The following is a 16,532-nucleotide window of genomic DNA, read 5'->3' on the forward strand; positions in this document are numbered from 1 at the left end:
AGGAGTGATCCCTGAGCACAGAGCTAGGAGTAAGCCCTGACTGCCACCAGGTTGGCTCAAAACAAATAAAACGGCGCTGTTTGCAGAAGCCCCTGTGGTGCCTCCCCAGAAGCTATTGCCAACCTCCTCCCACCCAGGAGATGGGCCACAGAATGGGCGGTGTGGACTTGGGGGTTTTATTTTTAAGGATGCTACTTACAGAAACCTCTGAAACCTCGGAGCAGTGTGGGAGCAGAGAGCTGGAGGAATAGCACCATCTGCATGACAGAACTTTGGGGCAGAAGGGAAAGAGCGTGGCTGGCAAGAAGTTGCTGCGCTATCATGACATAGATGAGGCTCCCCCTCACCTCTGAGCTCTTCACCATTCCGTTGCTTTGTTCTCCTAGCTCCACTGTATTATACTACATTCAAGTTTTCCCCACACCTCAAAAGAAGCACGTCTCTAGGGGGTATGATTTGGTAGTTATTTTTAGGGAGGGTCTGGGAACCTCAAAATTTTTCCCATATTAATCAATGATTATAGCTTCCCCAGACCTTCAAAATGACCTAGGAAACCAATCCAAATAGAAGCCTGCTTTCAGATACGGATAGAGAAAAAATATATATATTTTTTTTTAAAAAAAAAGGATATAGTAAACACCGTTACTATAAACTATTGTATGTCCTGGTGAAGAACCCTGCACATGATGAATGACAAACTTGCTTTTCTTCTGAAGGGGAATTACTAAGAAGGCATTTTATATATTGTTTTGCGCTTGTTTAAACTCTTTAAAAGCAATCAACTGGACAGTGATGCAGTTAATAACGAAAGTGAGCTACTAGCTGGAGTGGGGGAAAGCAGGCATTATAGAGGACACTTATCCTGGTCTGCTAAGCACTGCTGAGGGATCCAATTCCCCCCACCAAAAAATTAACAAATAATGACTCCCAGAGAAACCAAGGACCAGTTGATAAGCACTGGGACCAGGGTCATTAGCTTCTGGCTTTCAACCACTCTCCTCTCCTTCCTTATACCAAGCTGAGAAAGTCTCTCTTCTACCCATCACTGTACAGGTGCTTCATTTGTCCCCTTCTCATCAGAGACTGCTTTTAAATGTGTAACAAGAACCAAGAGGAGAAAAGAACCACCCTTGTTAAAACCTAAAGAGGCCTAGGGCCATGGAGTGTCTGCTGCTAAAGGAAGACCCTGAGACCAGGTGACATCCGGTTCTCTCTCCAACACCCTTGTTAGGGGATCTTGGAATAGCTGCTCAGATTCTTCCGGTCATCACTCCACACCCCACGAAGGAGAACAGTGCAGAGTGCTCTGGGGTAGGTGAATGAAAAGACAACTGGAAGGGCTCCTGCTCAACAGGAAACGTCAAGTCACAGAACAGCACACAGAAAATGATCCCATTCCTGCTGGGGTGATTTTTCATCTTCTTGGAATAAAAGCACCTGAAAAAAGCCTGACAAGGGTTACTTCTGGAGACTTTGAATGAAGAAACAGGAAGCCTCTTCTACGTCCTTTCTACTTTATATTCTTTCTACCATTAAATTCTGTCCTTGCACTTGTACTACCTTTGATTTCTAAAACCAACAGAAAGTCTTACACGGCCATTAGAAAGAATTAAGCACGGTCATTCAACGACCTGTACATTCACAGTATCTTCTCTATACAGATGCTCTATTTCAATAAGGATCATTTTTTCATGAGGCAGATATCTATGCTCAGGCATGAACAGATTTCCCAGATAAATGAATTATTAAGTAATCGCACATGCAGAACATAAAATTCTATCCATGTGGAAAAAAGAGCTTTCTTCTGTTTGGGGACCACCTCCCAGGTGCTCAGGAGCTCTTGCTAGCTCTGTGCTCAGGAGTGATCCATGGAGGGGCAGGAGCATGACCCGGTCAGCTGCACACCAGCACCTTACCCCTGCTCTCTATCTGGCCTCAGGACTTCTACACTTGAGAAAATACAAACATACACTTGTGTGTTGGAGGTGGTAGTTTCGTTTTTTATTTTGATTTTGCAATCAGAATCAGGAGTTTCCCTTCCCGCCCCGAGCAGATCTCCAGCAGCCGAAGACCTCCAGAACCAGCCACAACCATGCTGAGATCACTCTCCACACGCATGAAGGTACTGGCAGAGGAATAAAGGCATGCAGGTCCCGGGGCTGAGATCTCCAAGCCTGCTCGGATCGGGGCTGAGCATCCTCCATCCAGATCCTCCATCTTCCAGTAGGCAGGGGTCACACCCACCAACTGACCCCCAGCGCCATGTAGTCCCATCAACGGTCAAGACCCAGAGACTATAAAACCCAGCTCCCGGAAGCTCAAGGCCACATTCACGGCCATGTGACAACTTATTATCTCATTCTTACTTTGAACAACCTGGCAGGCTACTGAATGTAACCTGCCCACACGGCAGAGTCTGGCAAACTCCCCGTGGTGTACCCAATATGCCAAATACCAGTAACCATGATGGGTCTCATTCTCCTAACCCTGAAAGAGCCTTGAATATGGCACTTTTTAAAATCTCAGGGCTAGGACCAAGATGTTACTGGTGCCTGCTTGAGGCAATCGACGAACAACATGATGATCGTGATCGTGATCATGAATCAGAATGTTTTTAAGAAATCATTTTAGGGGCTGGAACGATAGCACAGCGGGTAGGGACAGCATTTGCCTTGCACATGGCCAACCCAGGTTCGATTCCCAGCAACCCATATGGTCACCCAAGCACCGCCAGGAATATTTCCTGAGTGCATAAGCCAGGAGTAACCCCTGTGCATCGCCAAGTGTGACCCAAAAAGAAAAAAATCGTTTTAAAATTAAATTTGCACTGAATAATATTTTTTCCTCTTCTTTGTGGAGGGGGAAGGGTTGGGGGGAGGAAGTGCACACTCTACAGCACTGGGGATCCAACCCAGGGCTCTAACATTTGGGCCACATTCCAGGTACCATTGTTAATTTTAAAAATATTCATGTTTAACCCAGAGGAGTGCTATAAGATACACAATCCTTTCTATCAGATGTTCCTAACTTATTTGGCTTAGCTTTTAAGAACAATTCATTACTTAGAGTCTCTCTGAAAATCTACCTTCCTTAAGCAAAGAAACAGAAAGAATCCCTCAACGGCACCAAGGTTATGACCAATCCCTGGATCATTCTAGCACTCCCAGGGACAGGCTCCCACTTTAGTAAACACTGCATTAGGTCAGGATCCCCTTCCCACCTTGTTCCTTTTCTATGCTCTGCCCTGTCCTATCACCTGCACCCCACCCTCTGCCATGGTCCCCCATTTACTCTATTTCCACCTATGGTCCCCTTAGAATATCCTACAGAACTAGAGGGGGCCATATGGTCCTTATTGAAAAATGTTGCTTTAGATATTTTTTTAAAAAGATCCTGGCCAGAGAGCTAGTACAGCAGGTACGGTGTGTGTCTCGTATGCAGCCTACCCAGGTTTGATCACCCACATGGCATAGGATCCCTTGAGCATTTTCAGTAGTGATCAGTAAGCACAGAGCCAGGAAGAAGCCCTGAGTACCAATAGCTGCCCCCCACTCCCCCCAAAATTTAAAAAATCATGGACGGGCTGCAGAGAAAGCTCAAGGGGAGAGAGTGTGAGCTGGCTGCACACATTCCTGAGTTGGATCCCCAACACTACTTGTCCCCACCCACTGTGGCCCCACAATGACCCTACTGCATTCCTGTCACAAGTGCTCACTGAGCACTTCTCATGTCCCACAGGCAGCATCCCCTTTGCCCCTGCCTTCTACCCCATTCCCAAACCTCACCCTTTAGGAACTGACTCAGGAAACCAAGGGAAGACCAGGGATGGAGCAGCCAAGAACTACAACCAGGAACTAGGGGGAAGGGGTCGACAACTGTGATACAGTCAACAGAAACCAAGAACTCCTCTGCTCACCACCATGCAGTCACTGGGAAAATCAGGGGGTCTCTCTAGGGAAACCGCCAGGTAAAAAGTAGCCCATGGGTCTGAGAGGGACTAACAAAACACTTGTGACCATAGGGGAGGTCACTGTCTGTCAGTCAGGACTACCTCCCCAACGGGACACATATCCACCACATCCGAGCAGGCACTGTCTGGGCCATGCAGTGCAAACTCCATCACACTCCATCACCCCTGGCACGGTCTTCCCCCTCCCCGCCCCCCCCAGAGACACATGCAACTGACAGTACGGCCTGGAAGGTACTTGAGAGCATCCTCCAAGTCAGTGAGGGGTGGCCCATGTGCCCAGGGGTGAAGCACTACTCCAGGCCCGACTACCCACCCCTTTGCCCCCTCCGGCACTTCCTGGCCATTTCCCACTGGGCCTTTCAAGGCCTCAGACACCTCAACACCACACTTGGTCTCTGTGGGGTAGTTACACCAGACGAGGAGGGCTGGACAGCATCCCCGGGTTCCTGCCCCACAGCCAAAGAGGCTTACAGAGCTCTGGCCCAGCCACAAGTAGGTATCAGTGTGCTACTGGTAGGCAGCAGCAGACTGCCAGCAGGTACCAAAGATGTCCTGTGGCCTAGAGACCAGAAGTTCGACAGTAAGAGTTGGCAGGACTGCGTTCTCCTGAGCTTCCTCTCCTTGGCTTGAAGATAAATGTCTTCATCTACCTTCTCTCTGGCCCTTCTGGGTCCTAATCCTTTCTGTTTTGTTTTGTTTTTGTTTTTTAGGGGCATACACACCAGCACAGCGGTTGGGCGTTCGCCTTACAAGCGGCCAACATGGCCGACCCGAGTTCGATTCCTCCGCCCCTCTCGGAGAGCCCGGCAAGCTACCGAGAGTATTCGATATGCCAGACACAGTAACAACAAAGTCTCCAATGGAGACGTTACTGGGCCTGCTCGAGCAAATCGACGATCAACGGGAGGGCCTTTACCTTTACATACCATGGTGCCTGGAACTACTCCTAGTCCCGTGCCCAGAAGTGACCCTTGGCAGGGATCATTTGTGGCCTCTGAGATATAACTTGGGTTGGTTTTATGTTTAGTCTCCCCTTTGTATGGGGACACCAGTCATACAGTGGATAAGGGGGGCAGGAATTCAAGTTACAGATTAAGGGGACAGAGTTGATCAGTAATGCCAACAGAAAGGATGGAGGGGACAGTGAGTGCAGCTGTAGAAAACACAGTACTGGCATGAGAGAAGACACAGCAGGGCAGGAGCCATAGCAGAGAGGGTGTTTGCTCTACAGGCGGCCAACTCGGGTTTGATCCCCAGCATCCCATACGGTCCCCTGAGCTTTACCAGGAGTGGTCCTGAGCACACAGCCAGGAATAAGCCCTGAGGACTGCCCCCAAAATTTCACCTGTGTGTCTCCATATCTAGAATTCCCTTTCTCTCAATCTGTTGCACACACTCTCCAAACCCCTTGTATTCTAAGCTTTGCTGATCATCTTTGTCCCGGGAATTGTGCAGAGCACTGACAAGCTGTCACATTGTTCATCTGGCCCTAACCCTAGGTGGCCTTCCGGTGGCTCTCCACACCTTCCACACATTGTACCTGAGGCCTCATCGTGGATTGTTAGCCCATCTCTAGCCTCATCAAGCTCACCATCTGCACAAACATGCACATATCCCCACTCTAAACTCAGGCCCTCGGTGCTCTCCCCAGCTGCCTGGACACATGCTCATACCTGCAGTTAGCATGGTGTCTGTGTGTATCTCCTGCCATCAGACCACACAGCCTTGCATTCCTGAGCACAGTCTGTTATCTGCTTTCCCATCATTCTCTCTCCAGAACCAGGACCGCACCAGGCACCTGGTAAGTGCTCAATACATGTTAGAAAAAGAAAAGAAAATTTGAACTGTACATTTATGTATCATCAGTTGACGTGTAATCTATCCTTGCTGATTAAAACTGGTTTTGAAGTACAGGCAGTGGGAAATCGCTAAACACCACTGCCTGACGAGAATCACGTACAACAACACTGGCAGGCAGTGACGGGGCAGAGAGCAGCCAGTCTTGAGGGTGCAAAGTTCAGCTCCAGGCACTAGCACATGGGCTGAGCACAATCCCAGTGGTTCTGCTGTCTACAGCGCATTTCTGGTCACACCACTACCAGGTGTGCGCAGGCACTGCAACCAAAAGGGGTGCTATGCCCTTTGCCTCTGCAGGCACTGCAAAAAGATGTGCAATGCCAAGGCCAAGAAGGACACTCCCCCACCCCCACCAAAGAGCACAGCACCTAGAATGTGTCCAAGTAAATGAAAATAGGGGTGTGACCACAGCGAGCATGGGCGCAAACACCACAACTAAAGAATGATCCAAGCAAGCACGTGTGGCTCTCAGTAAGCAGCACAACTACATGTGTTTGCAGTGTGGCCAGGTGTGTGTGTGACTCCTGGTCATCACAACAATGGTGGGAAGGAAAGAAAGCAGAATAGTAACCTGCACAGATCTTAAGATCTTAAAGCAATGGAAACACCCACCTACTGTGGTACCACATCATAATTCTATCGGAATTACTTAAACATGTTTTCTATTGCATTTATAAATGTACGTGTGTGTGTGTGTGTGTGTGTGTGTGTGTGTGTGTGTGATCTCAGGCTCCAACTTTATTTTATTTTATTTTTTTTGGCTTTTTGGGTCACACCTGGCAATGCACAGGGGTTACTCCTGGCTCTGCACTCGGGAATTACTCCTGGAGGTAGCTCAGGGTACTATATGGGATGCTGGGAATCGAACCCGGGTTGGCTGAGTACAAGGCAAACACCCTACCTGCTGTGCTATCACTCCAGGCTCAACTTTGACCTAAAACCAACAGAAGTTCTTTACGGAAGGTAAAGAACTGATGGATTGCCGTGGTGGATCCAAGCCAACATGATTTTCATTTTCTTTTTCATATTAGACAGGAAACACTAAAATCCTGGGAACAAGATGTGTGTCACACATTGCAAATGCTTCTATCTGCTGATAATACTCCGTATACCTCAGCCGAATGCATGGGAGCCACATGGTCACAAGCTAATGGAACAGAGAATAGAACGAAAGCAACTGAAGCAACAGTCCACATGTTATCACTTTTAGCTTTTGCAGAACATGTGGAAACGGGCTCACGCACCACTTGGTGGTGTCAGAACATCTAAGGGAGGAGGATGCACGTTTGGGATTTATTACGGTCACTCAATTCAGGGAAGTGTCCAAAGGAGAACATTACAACCTCCAGATGGCTGTACTTTAGCGATTTCTTGCTTTTTTTCAAAAACAAAAGGGGTCTTTGCTGAGATGTATTTAATTTTCAGATCCTTGGACTACATGCTCAGCCTTAGTAAAAAACTTAAAAGCACTAGACACTGCTAATCAGAAATTATTTCGACTAGGAAAAAAAATGTTATTTTTATGAGTATTGCAGTCTGCATCAACTCAAACCACGGAATAACTCTTGTTTGCCCTCTGCTCACTGTCCCTCCCCACCCAAGTTACAGACATGAGTTCCACTTTATCCTTATCAAAGTTCCAAGGTTTAAAAAAATTCATCTGGACTCAGCAAGGAACCGATCACATTCTAAAAATCACTGCTAACTTAGAAAATTTCAACCACCCAGAAAAGTAATAGTAACATGATCAAAATCACAAAATAATTTATCTGAGAAAAGCAAAGCTCGATTTTTGGAAACTTAAGCAGTTCAAAGAAGCATCCAACATGACATACTGGCAATTTCCAATGTTAGAAAAGTTAAACTTAAAAGAACGTATTAATTGAAATGCTCAAGTCCTCTTATCAGTAATCAAACACTGAATGTGTTCCTCACAACAGGTAAGACAATGTGTCAACAACTGAAGTTAGCTCCATTCACAGGCAGAAACTATACCTTCTCTAATTAACAAAGAAACAAAATCTCTCCAAAGAAGAAATTCATTCCGCTCATGTCTTCATTCAGCTAAGCAGACTTGGTCAGGTGTCTCTGAAATGACCAACTGATCACTGACGCTGAGTTTAAAATACTCCCAAGTCTACTAATTAAGAACCTGGAAAATTCCATAAAATAAAGGAAATCTAAGCAAAATACTCTATGCACAACAATTTCACATGTAGTCTTCAAATCTGTAAAGAAAGCTTTGTAAACCTGACATTGTCATACCTTTTATTTATTTTTGTTTTAGTGTAGGGGCCACGCCCATTGTTAGTTTGGGGCTACTCCTGGCTCTGTGCTCAGGACAGACTCCTGACCGTGCAGACCATACATGGTGCCAAGGATCAAACCAGGTTGGCAGGATGCAAGTCAAGTACCTTTATCTGTGTACTATCTATCTAGCCCCTGTCATCCCTTTTAAAAATATTTAAATATCAATCAAAAATCTGATATGTTAGTGATAAAACTTTGCTAGTAATGAAAATACATACTTTAACACCTAGTGATATTAATGCATTGTCTAATTTGTAAAAGATAACTTGAGAGAATGGGAATGGTTATCAATTCCATTACAACTGTCTGCTATTTATCTGGAAATTTACCCTATCCATCATTGCCATCAATGGACAGTTCCTACAGGAAGTGGAAGAAGTCAGTATTGACTGTTTGTATCAAATACTTGGAGAAAAAAATTATCATCCAAATGAACAAATCTTAAAAAACAGATGTTACCAATTTAGCCAACTATCAAAATTATTTCTTCCAATGAAAATGGAATTGTTTTAATTATATGATGTCCACAACAACTATTTTTGGGTCTTTTGTTGATTCATTTTGGGGCCACACACAGTGGTATTCTGGGCCCACTCCTGGCTCTGCACTCAGGGAACATTCCTGGTATAGCTCTAGGGACCCTAAAGGGTGCCGGGGATCATATCCGGGCCAGCTGCATGCAAGTACCTGCTGTACTATGACTCTGGCTATTTTTACCAAAATGGAAACACCTAATCTTACTGGGATGCCAGACCACAACATAATTTACATTTATTTAGTATACCTTGCCTTCCAAAGATTTAAGTTGCAACAATGTTCAAACCACAGTTTTGGAGAGATAGTATAGACTTTAAGGCATTTGCCTTGTAAGCTGGTCCCTGATTACATCCCTGGCACTGTATATGGTCCTGAGGACCACCAAGAGTGGCCCCTGAGCACTGTTAGATGTGGTCCACCGTGCCCCCCAATTATTTCAGCTCAAACACAAAACCCAAGGAAAACCATTTTGATAAAAACATTTCATCTCACTCTTTGTAAAATCATCATAAAGCTCGATTCTCTGTCTCTGCTCTCCTAGCGTAGTCCTAAATGACGTTTCGTTGCCACGGCAACAGAACTCTGCTACCTGTGGCCATGATTTGTTAAGAATCCCTCCAACCAGTAAACTCTGTGCTGTGCATTCATAAAACCAACAGAATGGCTTCAAGCAACAGAAAAATCAAGGCTTGATTTCCTACTTAAGATTTAGCCGCATACATATTTATCATATACATATATGGACACATACATACATAATTATGGCTCTTCTAACTCCATCAAAAAGATAAAACCATATCCAGTTTCCATTTTAAAGAGAACACACACATATTTTTTAAAAAGCTGTGTTTTAGATTTTATTGAATAATTGCTGTTTTCCAAAATGAATCATAAAAATCAATAGACTATTTGGAGAGATTTTTAAAAACAAGAAAGTGCATTATTTATAACCAATCTTATTCCAAAAGGAAAATAACATATATGTATATATACACACAACATATATACACATATATATGGCATTTCCTATCTGTTTCAGTAAGCCCCATACTTTGTGTGTGTATTTGATATATATAAATTTGTGCACATATATACACACATGACATATGTGTATGACATGTACATACCTATCTGTATTTGTATGTATATATACACACACAAACATATGTGGCATCATTTCCTAACTGTTCCAGTAGTCCTCATTGTTTGCATGTATATTTGATATATATAAATTGTGCACATATATATACACATGACATATGTGTATGACATAAATACGTACATATGTGTGTATACACACACATATATGGCATCATGTCCTATCTGTTCCAATAAGCCTCATTCCTTAACGATGAGCTGACTTTGAAAAATCAAGTGAGGAACAAAGGGTCAATGTGGTCCTCAGCCCTCTGGTCCACTGCTCCTACAGGCTACTCACCCGCACCGGGGGGCTCCAGGCTTGCACCCGTGGCTGCTGTCCCCCCTGGGAGATCTGCAGATCTTTGGAGCTGCAATTAGCTACGGTGCTGCTCTGTGCCCTCAGCGCATTGGTGCAGTTGGTCCCAGCGCCCCCACCTGGGCCAGGTTTCCAGGGCCTCTGCTTGATGCCATCCAGGAGTCTGACAAGCAAGATGTTACTTGGAAGCTCCTCCACACCGGAGCCCACCAAAGTCCTGCACTCGGGACATCTCAGTTCATTTCGGGAACCTACAATCCCCAACAAGCAGCGTTTGCAAAACGTATGCTGGCAAGGCAAGACCTTTGCAGAAGCGTCAAGCCGCTCTAGACACACCGGACACTCCAGGAGGTCCAACAAGGCTGACTCGTCCATCTTCTCTAGTTGACTTGAGAAATGTTCGGAGCTGTGTGCATCCCTTAAAGCAATTCATGTAACATCCATTTCAGACTTCGCTCTGGAGTCAAGGGAGGGGGGGAATTAAAAAAAAAAGTTAAAAAGACAAGATTAGTGCTGTTTTCTGAGTGTAGCTTGGTTTTGGAATGTGATTCCTGAACTCCCAAAGTCAACAACTGAAAACAAAACAGGCTTTTTTTTTTTTGGAGGAGGAGGGGGGCTCAGTAGGGGTTGCTCAGAGGTTACTCCTGGCTCTACTCTCAGGGATTATTCCTGGCAGTGCTTGGGGGGGAATCACATGGATTGCCCAGGATCGAACCCAAGTCTTGTAAGGCAAGAGTCCTCACCCACTTCACTGTGCTTGGCCCTGATAGACTTTTAAAAAAAAAAAAAACAATTGATAATAGCCCCAATAGGTATGTAGCAGTTCGCTGTGCAGAAATAGATATCAAGCACTGTTCAGGATTCTTGCAATAAACAGGATTTATGAAATGCAATAAAGGGGCATAATGCAATCAAGCTCCCAGAGTGATATTGCCTGCCTTAATAAACTCCTCAACTCATCTGAGAACCTAAACAGAAGCAATTGAAAGTTTCCTCTACCTGAAATTACTTTGAAATCCAACAGTTCCCAATTTTGAAGCCACTTCAGGGTTGAGGGAATCCAGCCTCATATGATCGCTTGTGGTAAATGATTCCAATATTAAATACATATGTTCCTTCCCTGGTCTTAAAAATAGAACTGTTTCATCTTGCCCAACCGAAAACACGCTGAAGGTTGACAATTCTAAAGGACCCCGCTAAAGATGTGCTTGAAAACGGCTGAAACATAAAAGCACCCGGCAGGGCTACGCTTGGCAAACTCTGAGACGGATTTCTGAACGGCCTGTCCTAATCCCATTCAGAAAATCTGGCAAAATTATCACCGAAAGAATTTGACAAAGGAATGCTGGACTGAAATCTGGGAGCATAATGCGAAAATAGGGCCATTCAGGGGAAAGGGGGAAGAAAAAAAGCATTTAAGCTAAGGACTGCGCCACTCTCCTCACCCCCACCCCGCCCCGCCCGCTCCCCAAATTAATGTGAATGCGGTTGCCTAGGAGAAGGGGGGTTCAAAGGTTTGCATGGAAGCATTAACAGCTGTTCTTGACAGAGTCGGGGCGGGGGGCAGCCGGGGCTGCGCCCCTCTCTCACGCGGCCAAACACAGGTACTCCGGGAGCCGCGGGCAACCCGGGAAGCCAGGGGTCGTGAGTCGGGGCAGGGGGTTGTGGGGGGTGCCCCCGGATGGCAGCGAGCGCCCCGGGCCGGGGCTGCGCACGCGGGGTCGGGTGCCCTTCTGGGGCGCACACTCGCCGCCCCCTCGGGTCAAGCCGGGCCCCCGGATCCCTCCCGCACCCCTGCTGGAAGTTTGCAGGGACTTTGCAACCCTCCTCCCCGTCCTCCTCCCCATCAATTCGCTGCCTCGGGGGGAGGAGGAGGGCGGCGGGCACCGAGCAGCCCCCGCCAAGCGCCCGGGGAAGCACGTCTCGTGCCGCAGCGCCCCGCCGGGGTCGCCGGGGTCCCCGGGGCCGAGCGGCGAGGCCGCGGGGAGCGCCCGGGCGTGCGGGGGGCGCAGGGGGGGCGCGCGGGGGGCCCGCCCGCAGCCCGCGTCCTACCTCGCGCCTCGGCTCCTCCTCTTTGTTCCCGGCCCCGCCGCGGCGGCCGATGCAGATGCGGCCCCGCCGCGCCCGGCGCGCTCGCCCGCCCGACGGTGTCTGACGCGGCCGCCCGCTAGCCCGGCCCAGGAGGGCGGAGGAAGACGCGCAGGGGGAGGAGGAGGAGGGAGGAGGAGGGGGAGGAGGGGGAGGAGGGGGAGGAGGCGGCCGGGCCGCGCCACAGCGCCCCCCGCCGAGCGGCCCCGCGCCCGGCTACCTGCTCCGGGCCGCGCCGAAAGGGCGGGAACGCTCCGGCCGGGAAGACGGGGCCGCCCCGGGCTCGGCTCCCCACGAAGCGGCGTCCCCCCACCCCTGCCCCCCACCGGCCGCCCGCACCCAGGCCCCTGCCCGCCCGGGACACCCTCGCGCCCCCAGTCTCCAGATGGGAAGGAAGGGAGACTGGGAGAACAGTCGTGTGCGCTGGAAACAGGGTCTGGGGTGGGAGGGTTAAGGAGGGGTGAGGAGGGGAGGGTCTTTAGACCTGCCCGAGATTGGGGGGTTGGGGGGGGCGGTGGGGTTTCAAAGTCTGACCTCGGGTAAACTGGCACCGCCGAGCTGGCGGAGAGGCGCCTCTTTTATCTGAGCCGGGAGGCAGCCACAGCCGTCGCTGTAATCTTTGTTCCGCTTGCCCCAGGTACACACCTGTAAAGTCTGAAATGGGGGTGGGGGTAATGGGGAGTAGGTGGGGAAAGCTGTCCACCGGTCTGAAGGTTTGTTTTTCCGTTGCAGGGGAGAAAACGAGTGAAAAAGTAAGACCTGGATTTGCAAAATGTCATGATTTTACTGACAGGTGTCCTCAATTGGGTTCAAGGGGTGCAGAAGGTTGTACAGAACATACCTGCAACCCAACAGGAAGGATGGGGTTTGGAAGGGGAGTTTAGACTCGCTTCTAGTCTCCAGCCAAGGCCGCGGCTCAACCACTGGAAATCAGGGAAACTCAGTGAAGAAAATAGCATAATGGCTCAGAACGGCAAGGTGGATCATTGACTGGTCTTGTGCTAACCCCCTGCAGGCATTAACTCAGTCCTCATTGCAACCCCATTCGTCAGACCGCCTTAGCTGGGTTCTAAACAGATTAATATGCAGAGTCATACTGCATGAATACCAGAAATAATAGCCCACTTCCCCCTCCATTGGAAGCGAGCGAGCACACATGCATTTGAGCTGAGGACGCAAGAGAAGAAGTGAGCAGAATGGAGGCTTTCTGAAGCCAGCAACCCACAAACCTGGCACTCTGAGCGTGCCCACTAAGCTCCTAGACGTCTGGATTGTGCAGAGGAACGTGAGCCTGACTGGGAGATGACAGTGAGAACGCATAAATAACCTCATCTGCAATTTATAGTTATTAAAAGTGAAGCTCAAGTAGGTTCCCTTGATGCCCGGGTGGTACAATAAATAATGGCAAGCCGTGAGTCTGCCTCACAGCTTCTTCCCCAGTCTCTGTTTTTGCACAGCAGCTAGTGAAAGCCCAATGTGCTGTCTCCTCCCGAGAGAAATGCGCTGTTGGCCGGCCGTGTAATTACTCTGGGGAGCAAGGCGGTCTTTGTTTTGTTTCCTTTCATTTCAGTTTTATTTTTTTGGAGCCCAGGAGGCTCCAACCCGGGGCCTCACACACGCAGCCCATGTGCTCTACCTCTGAGCTACATTCTAAGACCAGTTTTGTTATTTGTGGAGAGAACAGTGCGTGAGGTCAGGGGTGAATTAACCAGTATTTTGAAGCAAAATAATAAAATCAGTAGCGAAGGTCTTGGGGATGTGGCTGACAAAGGATTCATGAGAGAAGGTGACGGTTCTTTGAAATCTGCACATCTCTATTAAAGTAAAATATCATTGCCGTTACCTGCCAAAGAAGCAATCTAATAGGCAGTTAAGCTGAGAAAAAGTCTTTTTTTCCCAAGCTCTTAAACGAAAGTCTGAGAAAGGGCTGGAGAAATTGTAGATGCTTGCCTAGAACCCTTCAGGTCTTGATTCAAATGCTCAGCAGCACAGAATACCAAGTACAGAGCCTGGAATAAGCCCTCTGAGCACCTCTAAATATGACCCGAAACAGAACAAAACAAACTCTGTCAGGAGAAAGCTATTGGGGAAAAGACAGGTGGGTTCATCTTAAGAGTTTCTGGGAATGAACATGAAAGGATGAAGGAGTCAGGGAGGGTTAGTAAAGGGTTAGTAAAGTGTGTGCCATCCATGTAGCTGCCAATGGTTCAATCCCAGATACCACATGGTCTCCTGAGCATCGCCCAGTGCAGCCCAGGAGCCCCTAAGCTCTACATGGGAGGTGCCCCACTCTGCAAAAGAAAATAATTACGGGACAAGGGAGGTAGCTCATGGACTTGAGCTCCTGCTTTGGCTAGTATAAGGCCGTGCATTCTACCCTGGGTATCTCCATAGCAGCTCTGTCCCTGTGTACCAAAATTAAGAGTGTGTGTATGTGTGTGTGTGTGTGTGTGTGTGTGTGTGTGTGTGTGTGTGTTTAAGCAGTGCAGCTAAGGATTATAGCTCCCAGAGAGCACAACTAAATTCAAAAGCACCACAACCTATGTGTCTATGTGTCCTACCTCTGGTCATCAAAACAACAATATCAACAGAAAGGGAAGGGAGTCAGGGAAAAAATGTCAGCATGGTCTACTTACGGCCCCTGTGACTTTGAGCAGACATACAAAGTGTATAAACACACCCTGGATGTAATAATGATAGCTTAGATTGATGCGGTTCTTATGCTCCTCAGACTTCAAAGAACTTTTATATATATTATCTCATTTATCTTCTCAGCATCCCTCTGAAGCAGCAAAGACAGATTTAATCAACCCCATGTTAGAGATGGGAAAAAATGAGGTGCAAAGAAGTTATTACTCTTAGTGGTGATGTTATAACAAATCAGACTTTTAAATTTCCAGTCCAGAACATGCTTCAGCAAGCTTCGGTAGGATGCTTATGTATTTATTTACACATACATGTAACTGACCATCTTCTCCCTTCTTTTTCCATTATCTACTTTAAAGCTGATTCCTCCTGCAGTTGCCATGATGCTGTTAAATTGGTAGCTGAATTTATCTGACTGTTTAAACTAAAAACTTGGGGGTCATCTTTGATTTCTCCCTTTTCCTTTCCATCTCTCCATAAATACATTGCCTAGCTCTGCCCAGTATATTTCAGTTACTACCCACTTCCTTTTGCCTCCAAGGCCCCTTATTTAAGCCACTATCACTCTTCATCTTTGGCTGTTCTTACCAACTTCTCTGCATCTGTGCTTCTCATCATGACCTTGTCCTCAATGGAATGAGATATTTGAATTGAGCTATGAAAAATGCAGAACACACCATACTAGGCTTACCCACAGCTCATAGATTCCTTCCATCACACTTGGAATAAAAAATAAATAAAATGGCCTGCATGTTTTACGATACCTATTTTACCTGACCCCTGTGCCACCATGCTCTACCGGTAATACGTTGATGCTGCTGTGTACCATTGGTGGCTCACACTTGGTTGTGGCTTAATTAATACAAGTCAGCACCAGTATCAACTTAATTTTTATAGGACTTTTAATAGTCTGATTTTCTATTCCTTATTTCCTGCCTGTCTTTCTGGCCTGACTATAAGCTCTCTGAAGAAGTAGACATCATATCACAGCCAGCCAATTCAGACTGGTACCGCAGACTAATTCTCAAATAAGGAATTAATCAGGTCTAGCGTTGTATCTACCACTGGGCCCAAGGTACATATCTGCTTAGCACTGCACGGCCTTGCCAAGGAAATCAGGCAATGTTCCACATTCCTGTGAAACTCTTCTTTATCAATCAGTGTTTCTCTCTAGAAGATCAGGACACAGGCTTCTTAAGTTTCAGTTAAGCAGGTAAAACAGCTAACTCTCAGCTATGTAACAGAATACAAGTGCAATGCAAGTTTGTTTCCATTCCAGGTCTAAATTAATAGTGTCAGCATCTACTTAGTTCCCCAAGCAAACAAGCCAATGGGGCCGTTGTCCTGTCCAGAAACCCCTCGGCCTCCCTCCGTGTCCTCCCCCTCCTCCTGCCCAGATAGATGCTCCAGATACCTTCAGAAATGCCTCTTCAATCTGTCCCTTTCCTCTCGACAATTATCTCAGGCTCATCCATCTTCTCCTCAGACAGTAAGCCCTTTCCTAGTGGAAAGTGTCTCTTAGGTGATCTGATCCTGGAGGAGCTTTGGAGTCCAAAATTCCTCCACCTATGAACTAACGGGGTCACCTCAGGCAAATTTCTAATCTTCTGTGCCTGAGTTTTTCCTGTCAGAAGGCCATAATACTGCTACCAATCTCAGGGCTTTTGT

General features: G+C 47.2%; 1 protein-coding gene across 1 annotated transcript in view; it reads right to left on the reverse strand.

Moving 5' to 3' along the window:
- The window catches only part of SH3RF1 (SH3 domain containing ring finger 1), a 194,428-nt gene extending 183,852 nt beyond the window's left edge, over positions 1-10,576 (reverse strand). Inside the window, exon 1 of the mRNA XM_056113834.1 lies at positions 10,113-10,576. Within this exon, the coding sequence (XP_055969809.1) occupies positions 10,113-10,505 (393 nt within the window). The 5' untranslated portion in view covers positions 10,506-10,576. The remainder of the gene's footprint in view (positions 1-10,112) is intronic.
- Positions 10,577-16,532: the final 5,956 nt, after the last annotated feature.

This window comes from Sorex fumeus, unplaced genomic scaffold (genome assembly GCF_029834395.1).
Source record: "Sorex fumeus unplaced genomic scaffold, SorFum_2.1 ptg000024l, whole genome shotgun sequence".
Classification (NCBI taxonomy): Eukaryota; Metazoa; Chordata; class Mammalia; order Eulipotyphla; family Soricidae; genus Sorex; species Sorex fumeus.